Below are 13657 nucleotides of genomic sequence, written 5' to 3' on the forward strand. Positions count from 1 at the left end.
ATGGTTATGGATTTATCACATCTCAGCAAAAAACTTTTCTTTGTACAACTGGATTCTGTGTAAGGCCAGAAAGAATACTTATAGGGATCAGATGATGTACCAAATATATTCATTTCCCCAGCCCCATTCTCATTCCTTGCCATCCCCAAAAACAAACAAAAAAAAGTTGCACTCCTTCATTGAGATTATCCTCTGCAAAAGCACAGGATAGTTTGGGTTGGAAGGGACCCTTAAAGACCATCTACTTCAACCCTCCTGCAATAAGCAGGGACATCTTTAACTAGGTCAGGTTGCTCAGAGCCCTGTCCAATCTGACCTTGGATGTTTGCAGGGAGGGGGCATGCACCACTTCTTTGAGCAACTTGTTCCAATGTCTTAACACCCTCATCATAAAAAATTATCTCTAATTTTTTATCTCTAATTAAAGTGAGCTTTAATAAGCTCTAGATGGGTGTATCTGGATATCTCAAGTCTGTGGCAAAGCCTTGGTATTTATAAAGAATACACATAAGAAATTGTGCATAGGTAAAGAAAGCCTAGTTGTTTAACAAACTGAAGATTTGGCTGCATATCTGTATTTAATATTGAGAATACTTGCCTATACAAATCTCCTCCTGCTCTTTTTCTGTCAAAATCTTACAAAAATTAGATATTTGTATGCAAAATTCAAGTAAAACATTTTTTTATTCCTTCTTTGAAGCATAACATCTATGACCTTAGCAAGGTTTTACATTTGTCCTCCTCCAGCATTTCTGGTTGCCATTATATTTAGAACATTTTGACATGTTTTTCAGGTGTTGTGACAGCTATTTCCAGAAATGCTTTAATGGAACAGTTGCGTTTAAAATACCAACAAAGGCCATGGAGTGAAACTCTGAAACTTGTTTATTTTTGCATGGTAAGAATCCCAGGTTAGGTGAGAGAAGGATATGTGGTATAAGAGTATGTTTCCAAGGTAGTTCAAAAATTGCTTGACTTTCAAAAACGAGCCAAACCAACCAAGCAAAAAACCCCATGCAATCCAAAACCAACCAAAAGATAATCCCCAGAAGAACATGGTGCCTAGTACTGGCTCCCCATTTTTCTTAGGACTTACAGGTTATAAAGTTTCCTGCCTAATTTTAACACTTTAGGGGTTGTTTCTTGCATTGTTTTAACATTGTTTTAACTATTCAGGAGTTAGTACTGATTGTCTACCAGTTGAGGTTACATTCATTATCATTACCATATTCATAGTATGTAAAGACAATTTATTGCCTATAGGACTGGGAGGAAATACTGTATTTTAGAAACTGGTCTGAAATCTGCTATCTAGATTTCTGCTGCTGTGATATACCATTCCATGCTTCATGCCCTTCCATAGCTAATTTAAGAATGATTGTCATAAAGAGCAGATTAGCACCACTGCTGTGAGCTCAGTAGTAAAATTCCCATTTGTTTCCATCCTTCTTTTTACTAACGTTTAACTCAAGCCTTACTCTGAAAACAATGTCCTGAATTTGAATAAAGTGAAAACTCTTCAGCAGTGAGTGTTCTTTGTTAATTGAAGTGTGGAGTATGAGAAGTTTTCAGGCAAGAGTTTGAAGAGGACCTAGGAGAATTTGTTTGCTACTGAAGTGAATGGCTTCACAAGCTGAAACTTGTATTCTAATCTAACCAAGTACTCCTGTGGCACTTCCTGATCTCTTCTATTTTCTCAGGCAGATTTTTTCTGAAATAAAAACACAAGTATTTTCTTAGTTTATCTCTAGCTTCACAATGAAATTAGCTGACATATCTAGTGATCAGCTCAAAAGACAGGGGAATGGAAAGCCACTCCTTGCTCCAAAGGCATCTGGTATGTAATTACTGTACAATAATATCTTGACAAATCCATTCAGTGCTGCCATTTCAGAGATTGCTCCAATGTTTGACAAAAACAAATAACCAGAGGTTTGTTGTATGGGGTATCTGTGTGCTCTGTCTCTTAGCTAGTAATTTAAGGGATCTTTCTTTGTCTCTTGTTTTCACAAATGTGCTAGGATAACCCACTTCGAAAGACTGTCAGTAATGATCCAGATGGTCTATTGCTCTCATGCATGGAGAAGATAGAGAGGACATTAAATGGTAATGAGCTGCTAGATAACTCAAAGTACATTTTTTAAAAATATTGTATGGAATAAATCAATCCTTCTCTACTGATGTTCTTCACAAATAGGTCAAATGTACAAACACAGAGGTGGATAAGAGACTAGACTTGTGACTTGTCTTTGGGCTAAGCCTTCAGGCTATAGCTATTCTTAAAGCATGAGAATATTTTCTACACAGCACAGCACTTATTAATCATAACAGTTGTCATTATTAACAAGTAATTTAAGAGGTACTATTTTCTTATTACCTAAATCATATCCTTTAAAGCAAGAAAATACTGGTTCTACTTCTTGATCATTGCAGTTTGATTAAATTGCCTCTCTGGTTTTTGCAGCTAAATCCATGTTTACTGTGATGAACATGTTGGAACTTTTATCCAGACAAAAAGGGTAAGCTTGTTTATGAATAAATGCAAATGAGCAAGCATGGCCTCAAGTCCAGAGAGAAATACCATCTGGATGGCTTGTCAACAATGTTATTTTTTACCTCAGTGTTCTAATGGAGTGTATTTGCCTCCATTAGAGGCAAATTTAGCTCAGTGTTCTAATGGAGTGTATTTTGATTAGCCCTTTGTGGAGAAGGTTTTTGGGTAAAGAGAGGGTATAAATAGCTACATCCCAAAGCTACAGACCGAGGTTAATAGTTTTGAGCTGACCAACATGATAATGCAAAGAGCAGACCACAAATACATGCCTGGTTGGATAGTTTTCAGAAGCTGAGCCAAGGAAGAGTTATTTTTGAAGCATCCCTAGTGTCTCTTCCCATGGCCAAGTGAACTATACTCATTTCCTTTTTTGAACTATACTCATTTCCTTTTTTAAGTGACAGAATTTTTATATATACAAGCTTTTTTTTTTTTTCCTTTTTCTCATCCTTCTCAGACTTACTGTTCATGTTAGCCCCAGTGGGACCACCTGCTACATAACATCAATGATGTTTTATGTAGAAATTCAGCTGGAGAAGGATGGAGATGTGATGGATGTAAAGTTGGCTCACTTTGAAGAAGCTCCTGTGGTAAAATTAATTTTCTCTGTCTCTCATGACCCTGTTGTCTCCCACTTGGTTTCCACCTGTCATGTCTTAAAGGTTTTGACTTCCTTTTGGTCTTGTCACACATACAACCCTGTTCATGACACTAGCTGCCTCTTTAGGCATCTGAATCTCTCACCTAAACTTACAACTCAGTTACAGATTCTAAAGACTCTAGTGCTAAGTATTACAGTAAAAGTCAGCTGACAGACTCATCTTCCAGGAATTTTGTGGTATCATGCATAAATATATTTATTTTCATGCTTCAATGTTACCAGTATACAGTAAATAATAGGGGCTTAAAATATTTCCCTACCAAGGTGTAGTGCAATATATATACTTAGTGGGTGTCTTGGAGCTATTCTGGTTTTTATTCTGCCTTCTTTAGGAGTATATATATTTCTACTAGTGGGTATGCTTTTCTGGTAAAATTTCTATCAAATTATTCACAGAATATCACCCTGAAGTCCACATATCATGTTCTGCAGTTGTTACAGAATTACAGACAACCTTTCAGGTCCAAGATATAACAAGCTGTTGGGGAGCGGTTGGGGAACATAAGCTCTGGTTTTTGTTACTAAGTATCCAAATTATTACATTATTACAATTATTACATTGGAGTTAATTTTGTCCATTATTTTTAGTTGAAGTCAGTCCTGGAATTTCAAATTGTTCATTTAACCAGCACAGGTCTGTTGATCAGTGAGTGCTGGGCAATATCATTAGAATGAAAATGCATATTCAGAGAATTCTAGCACAACCAAGAAAAGAAAAACTGGCCAAGATGCATTTTTTTTTACTGAAAGAGTTTATCAACAATCTATTTCTGTTAATTTTATCCTCTTTCACTGAGTCTTTGTTCTTCCAATTATTATAGTAATATTTTTTTAACTATTGCATTGTTAGTCTCGGTTTTGAGTATTGGGGATTTTTTTTTTAATGCTAACCATACAGCTACTTAAAAGTAATGGGGATCAAGCTTATCATTATTAATGAAGTGCTTATAGAAGATGTGTCACAAATGGCAAGAAAGATGAAACTCCTGTCTCTTATTCCTGTAGGTTTGTGATGATTTGGTCCAGCTTCTAAGGTAAAGAATCACATACAGGGTTTCATGCTGAATGGAAAGGAATTCCTCATGCTAGAACCATTCCAGTGTAAAAACTGAAGAGGGGAAAAAAAAAGAAAAAGGAAAGAGGATCAGGGAACAATAATATGAATCCAGAAGACAATAGAACTGACACTGTTTTGGATTCCATTTTTTGTGGGAAGTTTGTTCCAATCGTCCATATTGGAAGTTGGTTGTCATTGTAACTATTATTATCTGCTTTGAATTTGTAAATTCAAGGCTAAAACTGCAGCAAATATAATTTTGTAAAGATACTCCAGGCATTATTTATTTCTCAAGTCATTCCATCGAATGCATCTGCTTCAATGGAGCAAGGCTAAAGTGTAGTCCTCAATATGTTGGCTCTAGCTGCCAGTCAAACACAACCTTGGAATACTGGCCTTGGTCTTGATTGCAAGAATTATAGAGCTACTTGGACCCATAGTTTTGGTAACGGACTGATGACGACAATTCAGAACTGGCAGATTTACACATACAAACTAGGTATTACTTTTCCTCTCCTCCTTCCATCAAATACTAAATAGTCCTCGTATTGTTGTTATGCAAATATTTTAACCGCACGTCCTTCAGGCTTCTCTCACAGCAGTGAAAGCAAGGTGGTATCACATGGCCTGAGTTTCTTTGCAAATACATAGGGGAAGTTGTGACCCTAATTTTCTCATGTATCAGTAGGGCATTATGTATATTTATTATTACCACATTTTGTTCTGTATGAATAGTTGCTGTTCCAGGTCAGGCTACCACTTTAAAAGTCTATTTACAAGTTCTTCAGTGAATATGATCAAGGTTCCAGATTTTAATAATGATGAGTATATTTAGGAAATTGGATTCTTATTTAAATACTGTGGCTGAACAATAGATAGGGAAGGTAAAAAGAGAAAGAATAATCACTGACCTTTAGTGTTTAATCTCTCTTTTGCATTATTCATCATCAGTTTTTTCAGCCCTATTTTTTCCTCAGAAATTAAGTTATACTAGCTTTATGGATGTAAACTGCTATGACTTAAAACTTGAACTTGCATTTTCCTAGATTTTTGACTTCCAGTGATGTTAATGCCAGCAGTTTGGCTCTGAGCACTGGCATATAGTTATCATTGGTACTGTAGGTGCTACTTTTCTGCCTTCCTGGCTTTGTTAAGTTTTGTCAGAAAGCACAGGTATCCCTTCTGCACCTCTTGGTGTAGTATTTTATTTGGTTGTAAGGCAGTTTGTTATATGTGTAATGTTTCCCACGAGTCTCAAAGTAACTATAAAATTAAGATTAATCAGCCAGCTAATGCATAGGCTAGTGCAGTGTCTGTACCATGCATGCCTGCTTTCCTCCTTTTTCCCTGCTTCCCCTCTAGTCTAGCTGGAAAGAGACAGAGGAGAGCTGAGTGACTTGTTTAGGTTCCAGGCTTGAAAGAGTTTGTCCCAATGTAAAAGTTCAGGCAGGCTTATTTTGTCTCTGCTGATGCACACTACAGCCGCATCTGCATATGAAAGGAAGGAAAGTCTTGAGCTGTCTGTGTGACTGCAGCACCAGAGTCTAGTAAGGCTTGTAAAACTCATGTAAAATCTATTTAAGCACAGGAGTAATGCATTTAAGCACAGGTGAGTTAGTCTGAACACTGCTCCACTCTGCCACACCAAGTCAAAATCCATAGGAATTCTGGAGTTTGAGCAGTCTGACCCAGTCATTTACAAACCAAGCCACTTGTCCCATTTTTTTTTCTGTTTTTTCTTTTTTTTTTTTTTTTTTTAATAGATGTATCTACCAGTCATATTTAAGGTCTGTCTCTCTCACATGGTGCTGCGAAGTGTGGCATTAATACAATTTTGATATTTTTATTAAAAGATCAATGTATGCATGCAAGGTCTTAGGGAAGTAGTACTACATGACTAGCTTTATTGGAACATCAGGAAGTGTTTTTCAGCTGATGAGCTGTCATATTTGCGTTTCATGTAGAATTATTGCTTTCAGTAGTGCCTACTTCAGTGCCAGTTTCAGCTATAATTACAGTGCTTGCAACTAAACCAAAGGTTTAGTTGCAAGAAGCAAAGGTTCACATTTTCTGGTATCTTCTAAGAAAATTTAAATCAGTACTGCTACTTGATCTGATAAGGAGAGATCTGTCACTCTGAAATGGTGCCTTTTCTATCAAGTTATGTATAAAAGAGTTATTTCTATCTCATTTAGTAGTGATAGTCATTATTTCTTTTTTTTAGGATGAAGAACTATGATGCCTTTGGCAAGATTCTAGAAGACCTGTCAAATATGTATCAAATTCCAGGAAACAGGTTGCAGTTTTTACTCAAAAACTTTTGAAATCCATAGCCTAACTTTTGTTTACTTACAAAAATAATTAATTGTCTTTTCTCTCTCCCAGTGAAATGAAAGCTAAGGGATATCTTGCTTTGCAGGCCCTTGAAAAAGACCTTTATTCAATGTCTCTTCTTGACAGGTAACTTAGAGTCTATGTCTTTGTCCCTTTGCCTCTACCCACACCCCTTCATTTCACTAAAAAACAAGTTAACTGATCTAATTATAGAGTAGAATGTGGAAGACTAATGAGTTTTCTCCCACTGGGAAGCTTGAAGTCTTTGTCAACCCCAGACAAGCAAACCAGTCGATCTACTGAACTCCTGTGCTTTATCTAAGGGATTTCCTGGGAAACTGGTTGGTCACAAAGCCTGGGGGTGTGTGCACATGACCACCCACTGGGAGCAAACAGTGTCTCTGAAAGTCAGCAGTCATGTTTAGATCTCCCTGTGACAGAAGTACAGTAGACCTCTTGGGGTTCTGCTGTTTGGCGATCTCATTTTGTCCTTAGGTTTTAGATCAGGAGGAGTGGATGCCAGCTTTTCTCCTTCCTTTTCTCATTTGTCCTTTCATAGAGTAGGATTACAGATAGATGGGAAACAGTTTCCTAAACCTTCTGGTAATTGTACAAGGATTTTCATTATTTCCAATAAATAAGAGTTGAGGGCAGTGGTTTCCTTCTGGAAATATCTTCTCTAATACCTTGCCTATTAAGTTACATACACACCTACCTTGGCAGGTATGGCCTCCTGTAACTTGAAACACCCTCTTGGATTATTTTTGCAGTTTTCCCTAATGAAGCATAATAGCACTCTGAACTAATGTGCTATCCCCACTGGCCACTGATATCTCAGTAAATATTATCTATAAGTTAAACAGATTATTTGTCCTGTCTATGTAGAGTTAGTACACAGCTATGTAAATGTATGGCTGTATGTATTCAGCTATATGAACACACTTTAATTCAGAGAGTGGTTCTGTCCAAGTTAGTTTATCCAGGCTATTTCTTCATTCTTTGCTTAACCAGTTGCCACTCTAATATTTTTGACTCCTTTTATTTCTGGTAAATGGCACACCAAAGTGCAACATGAAAGAGCTCGGATATAGGGAAAGTGGAAGCCCAGGTCCCAGAAGTAATGCATGTGTGGAGTTGTGGTCTTTTGGAAGCTGGACATACAATCTACTTCCAAGAAAACATTGTCTTCTTTTGATTAAGGATACAAATTAGAAATTACATTAGCCTAGCTAGCACTGCAATGCAGGAAACACTAATTAAGATATGTTTTGAAATAGAACACAGGATCTAAACAGAGTTACTGAAGTACTTAATGGAAAAGTAGGACATCTGGTGCCAAGAACTGGAGGTGATTTTTTTCCTTTTTTTTTTTCCTTTTTTTCTTGCTTCCTCTCCCCCCCCCCCCCCATTTCTGAATTCAAACAATTGTAATCAAAACTCACTACTGAGTTTATCTTTGTATACGGGAAATATCCCCTAATATAAATAAAACCTGCTGTAGAGACTTACTGTGCCTCTGTTCTCAGATAACATACAGATATACAGAACATATATTGAACAGATATTGTAAGTAGAGATGTACTCTTACAAGAATTCCCCTCTGCCCATCTATAGTGTTGGTTTTTTCACCTTTGTGTCAAGGCATCCAACATATTTCCTCTACTGACCTGTGTAGTAACAATTATTTTTTTATTCCTCAGGAACCCCAATGAACATTGAATTTTACATTTCTCCCTATCAAGTTTTGGAAGCAGAACTAAATCATGGTAAAGCTATTTTAGCTATTCTGCTGTTTCAGCAGAAATAGCTAACAAGAGTTTTTCAATACTACCTGTTTCATTAAGCAAAGTTAATTAGTGAAAGCTCAGAACTAAAATTTAAAATTCTAGTTTAGTAGAACAGTTTATGTGATGCATTTCAGCAGAGTTTTAATGTCCATCAGGAAACTACTTTCCATGTCTTTGTTGTTGATTCAGCTATTGCTGCCATCATCTTTGGGCAACTTAGGCCTTTTGGGTGTGGTCAGTGTAGGCTTCTCTTCACTGCCCACACCACTGCGGCTGTCAGTTGGAACTGATCTTCCAAGTCCTTACCATTGTATATTTTGTATGCATAGGATTAATATACACTAAATTAATGAAAATAATGCCATTCTCTTTCTCCCTCAGGTTCCCAGGTATGTGGAACAAAAACAGTTGTAACTGTTGAAGGCACAGATACACTCCACAGACTGCCTCTTTCTCCATTAATTATAGATCCTCAAGCTGGAGAGGACAGGTGAGGCTCTGACCACTTGTCAATACAGATATGGATTTACAAGTCCCTGGCACTGACTTCTGTATAACTTAGATTTAGCCTCTGCTGAAACAGGAAGTTCTGTTTTATTTATGGCTTTATGCTCCACAGCTACACAGCTATAATCTGTGGCCTTTAGGATTTTCCCAAGTGGACTTCGAAGGTATTGTGTTCATATTTAACTGTGTCTGTTGCATTGAACTATGAATTTACTCATAGATTTGAAGTGAGAAAGAGACACTGGAACAATATTACTGAAATTCCTAGTATTCAACAAGCAAGTCCTTCATAGATTCACAGTAAAGAAAGCATATGCTGAAAGATATTACACCTAAAATACACAAAATAGTTTGTCATCCCACTATGGGTACTGACACCTCATCTCTCTCTACCTCAGTGCTGTCTGGAGGGGAAGTCTGAAGTAACTTTCTGAACTAAAATACTTTAAAATAATTTGTTAAAAACACCACAGTTTCTGCGTCTCACTTTTCCTTTCTGTCAGTTTTCACATTAACCATGTTTTAAACTATTAAAGTTGCATTAATAAAGCAAAACACTTCTCAAGTCAGAAAATGTATGGAACATAATAAACTGGGAACCTAATTATTATGCAGGGGACCGTATTATTATGCAGGCCACTATTAGGGACCTAATAGTGGCCTGCATTAAGAGTCCTTGTTATGGCAATTTCTGTAAAAAACCTTTCATTCTGACAATTTTTTTCCTAGCAACCCTGCTTTTTTGCAACTGACTGATGAACTCAGCATGGATTTGCCAGCCCATTTTGTTCTGAAGTTTCATCAGCCTGTTCCAATGTCTTCATCCAGTATTGAAGAGATACAGAAGCTCACAGGCATGTTATAATTGTTTTTTAAGACTAAGTATTTCTGTGACTATGCATTGCTTATTTGCTTTTTGCTTCCCCATGTTAAAGTTGCAAGAAGTAGTTGCTTCTTGGGCAGAACATATTGTTCTACCAGTCCAAGTGTAACAACAATTTCTGTGGAAAACACAAAAATTCTAAGAAAGATATGACAATTACAGGCAAAGTTAAACACTCTACCTCAAATTCCCAATAGCAAAAAAGGGGAATATGAAAGAAAACTAGTATTTTTGTCTTTTCAAAACATTTGGTTTGTTTTTAATAGTAGCTTTCATAACCTACTGTCTTAACCTAATTGCTAATAAAAATAATGACCTGGTTTCAGGAATTCAGATTTCTGGCTTGAAGCTAGCTCCACTGTACGAGCTAATTGTTCAGTCTACTCTTAAAGAAAAATGCAGTGAAGACTTGTCAACAAATAAATCTTGTTTCTTTGTGGTAAGTATAGTGTGCATCTGCTATATACTGTGCTGTTGCACAAGATATATATACACTGAATTACCATTTCCCCATAAGCAAGCAATGTAGGTTTCCCAGAATCTCAACAAAAGTGCTCTTTAGGAAATAGCTCAATTTACAAAGCAGTATTAGAGCCTTTCATGTAAGTGAGCTTCTCCTGCTCATTACTAAATCACAGTGTGCTTGGCTGTTGAAGTCACACTAATTGGTCTGTGTGTAACCCAAATATTTACTCTTCTAAAAATTGCTCAGAACTTTATCATTAATGCCTTAAAAAGAAGGAAACTTATTGACTGGTGTGAGGAGTAAGTCCCAAGAAGGTACTTACTTAGATTTTTGAAGATCTTTATCATGCTGCATGTTTTAACAAAAGGGGTTTCTTAATTAGATAACAGTGGGACTATTGATTCCTTTTAAAGGGATAGCAGGAAGAAAAATATAAAGTGGTACAACAGTGATGCCAACTGCTATCTAGAGACAAGGTTGTTTAGCTGAAGAAGGCTTTCCTTTTAATAACTGCATTATTGAAATACAGTTGCTTAGGCTGCATTAGATGTAAAGTTTTAGAACAGAAAGTTGTGGCTAAGACGCTTTCTGCCAGATTTATGTACAGGGCAACTACAAGACAAGCTTCAAAGATCTACTATTTTTTTGCTAGAAAACAAAGATTTTGCAATTCATGGCAGCAAAAGAAGGGGGTATTTTTTTTTCTGTTCTACTAGCAGTGTTTGTAGAGCTCATTGCCTGCTTAGTTCTTGTACCTTGAGGTGGTGGTACAGAAGGTAGTAGTAAATTTACACCATGCAAAAATAATGTTTGGCATAGCTCTTCTCTTCTGTAAGATGAAATTAATCTTTCACTTATATTAGATGCACCTGAAAGGCTCTGTAACTTTTCAACAATTCTCTAAAATATTTGTACTTGGTGGGAGGTTTTACTTTTGAGTTTAAAGATATTATTTCTAGAATTACTAAATTGCATTCTTACCTTGAAATGAGTGTAGGGAAAATATGTTTGATTCATGAACACAGAAAGAAAAGCTCTTGTTAATGTATGTTAATGCCTTTGTTAATGTATGCCCTCCTCATTAACTGCCCTGTTCTTAAGGGGAGATTCCATTTGGCATCTGGAAGTAGATAACACCATAGTCAATTTCTAATTTTGTCATAGAATCACTGTTAACATGGACAGGTGGTAAATTTTTCTTACTATTTCCTCTTCATCTTCAAGTGAACCACCAGGAGATAGTCCAGCCAAATATATCTCTCCAAAGAAAAAGTAGTAGTGATGGAGGTTGGAACAACAGCTGATGTCCAGAAGAGATTTCCAGCAAAACTGCTATCTTGTTTTTGTAACTGTCAAGCAGCACTACTATGATATAATTACTTTGGCCAGTAACATTTTTATAGCCTATAGGGCTCTGAAAAATATTTGGAAAACTGATGACACTTGAACTCCTGACCACTGGGCTCTGGGTATATTTGCCTAATTTGGATGTATTGGGAGGGAGAGTGGATCTCATTTAGCTTCCACTAAGGATTCTACTAGAAATGCATAGGTACCATGGACATGCTAAAAATGTATCTTTCAAAAATATTTTTGTTGTAGATTGTACAATTGCCTGATAACATAAAGCTTTGCTTTCCTGTTTTCAATCCTTAAAACATCACCATTATTTGTTGCTTAGTCTCTTCCAGATCGTCCAAAGCACTGTTACTTCATAAACAAGGGCTCAGAAAAATCAGGTTTCACAGGAGCATTAGTCAGTAAAATCCCATTTAACCATCCAAAGTGTGTGCCTGCTGTAATAGAGATTCTTCGACATCAAGTGGCATTTAACACTCTTATTAGCAGCTGTGTCTCTGAGAAGCATATAAATGAAGGTACATTGTGTGGCTGGAAGTGATGGCACAGTATTAGAGACAAACTAGTTTCTAAATTGGGTGTTGACAGATTTTACTACTCCCTTGCCAAAACTGTCATTACTTGTGGAGCACTGTAAATGATAAAAAATTCTTAAAACTGTATTGATTTTTAAAAAAAAATCTATGCTCATTCTATGTACATAAACTAAGTTGTCAAGGTAATGAAAAATCAGACTATTGTATCAGTATTTTTAAAATTCTGGCATGTAATTCAGCCAAAAAGAACCCAGCTTCAATGGTGGATATTACTAAACAGTATTTTTATTTCTAGATGATTCAGAAATGCTTTACTTTGAAGTGGTACCACACAAGAGCACCAGCTTTTCTGTCTTTTTCCTTCATCCTGTGAAAGAGAATTTAGCCTGTGGTATGTGAGGAATAATTGCTACTGTCCTCTTTACTGAACTGACAGGGGACTTGGTTCTATCTAGGCTCTTGCATTATGTTTCTCAGGTACAGTCTAAGGGCCACTCAACAGCATGCAGCCCAGGAAAAAACACGAAGTGCACGCACTTGTGTATAAACTGCTTACTAGGTGTTCTGTACTTGGAACAATGCAGAAAGTAAATGCAAATATTAAAGTCCTATTTTGTCTTGGCCTGCATTTAATTAATAAATTGTAACTTCCACTGTTTCTGATAGAAGTATATTAAGCAAAAGCAAGTCATGCAAATACATTGCTGCAAACCTCTTTCCACTGACTGCAGTCTTACATCTCTTCAAGCATCAAAATAAAAGGATGGTTTTTGATGTTTATAAGTACTTCAAACCAAAGATTTTTCTGTTCTGTTCCTTCTTAGTGGTAATTGATGTTATAAGCTCTAGAGAAGTCCAATGTCACCTTCATTTAAATCCTCAAGATCCAACTCTAAATTCTACTGATGACTTCATAGCAAGAGTTGTGAAACGGTAAGTACTTTTATTTCCTAACAGATGTCCACCGAATGGAAATTATCATGTGCTTTCATAATGCCATGAACTCAGCAAGTGGAAAACTTCACTCTATTAAAATGCTCTAATACAATAATGGGAATAAGTTACTTCAGTGTCTTAAGTATTTCTGTCAAAAAATTATTAACATGAAGTGAAGTGTTTCTAGTAACATGATGAAGTGTTTCTAGTAGAAAGCACGTGGAAGCAAGGAAAGACTATTGAGTGAAGAGTTTTATAAAGATGGTTTTCTGAAGACTCTAGCTGCTGACAGTCTCGTGACTAGTATAACTTCGAATAGCATGGAAAGGTCTTTTTACATAATCTGCCTAACAGCAATCAGTGCTTCTCTTCAGAAAGTGAGCTGTATATGGCATGTCTACAACACTGACTCTGGCTTGTTTTCTGAACAACTTCCAAGAGATCGAGTTGTTGTGATACATGAACATAGGCTAGACAAACTGATTCAGAACACAGTCTAAGAGCACTAAGAGTGATTTGGCATAAGCTAGTACACAACTATTATCTGCTTGATGACAACAAAACCAATGCAGGTTGG

The 13657-nt window shown here is 36.5% G+C and overlaps 1 protein-coding gene across 1 annotated transcript; it reads left to right on the top strand.

Annotated features, from left to right (window-relative positions):
• Positions 1-826: 826 nt before the first annotated feature.
• LOC311155636 (mediator of RNA polymerase II transcription subunit 1-like) lies at positions 827-13019 on the top strand (the record flags this gene model as incomplete). The annotated part of the gene is made up of 15 exons (XM_084208981.1): positions 827-898; positions 2022-2106; positions 2465-2519; positions 3012-3144; positions 4221-4249; positions 6497-6568; positions 6658-6732; positions 7884-7954; positions 8307-8372; positions 8775-8883; positions 9630-9754; positions 10110-10222; positions 11931-12126; positions 12440-12535; positions 12994-13019. The coding sequence occupies 15 exons, from the start codon at positions 827-829 to the stop codon at positions 13017-13019; spliced, it is 1323 nt and encodes a 440-aa protein (XP_084065107.1).
• Between the last annotated feature and the right edge of the window lie 638 nt (positions 13020-13657).

This window comes from Fringilla coelebs (genome assembly GCF_963513975.1).
Source record: "Fringilla coelebs genome assembly, chromosome: 1".
Classification (NCBI taxonomy): domain Eukaryota; kingdom Metazoa; phylum Chordata; class Aves; order Passeriformes; family Fringillidae; genus Fringilla; species Fringilla coelebs.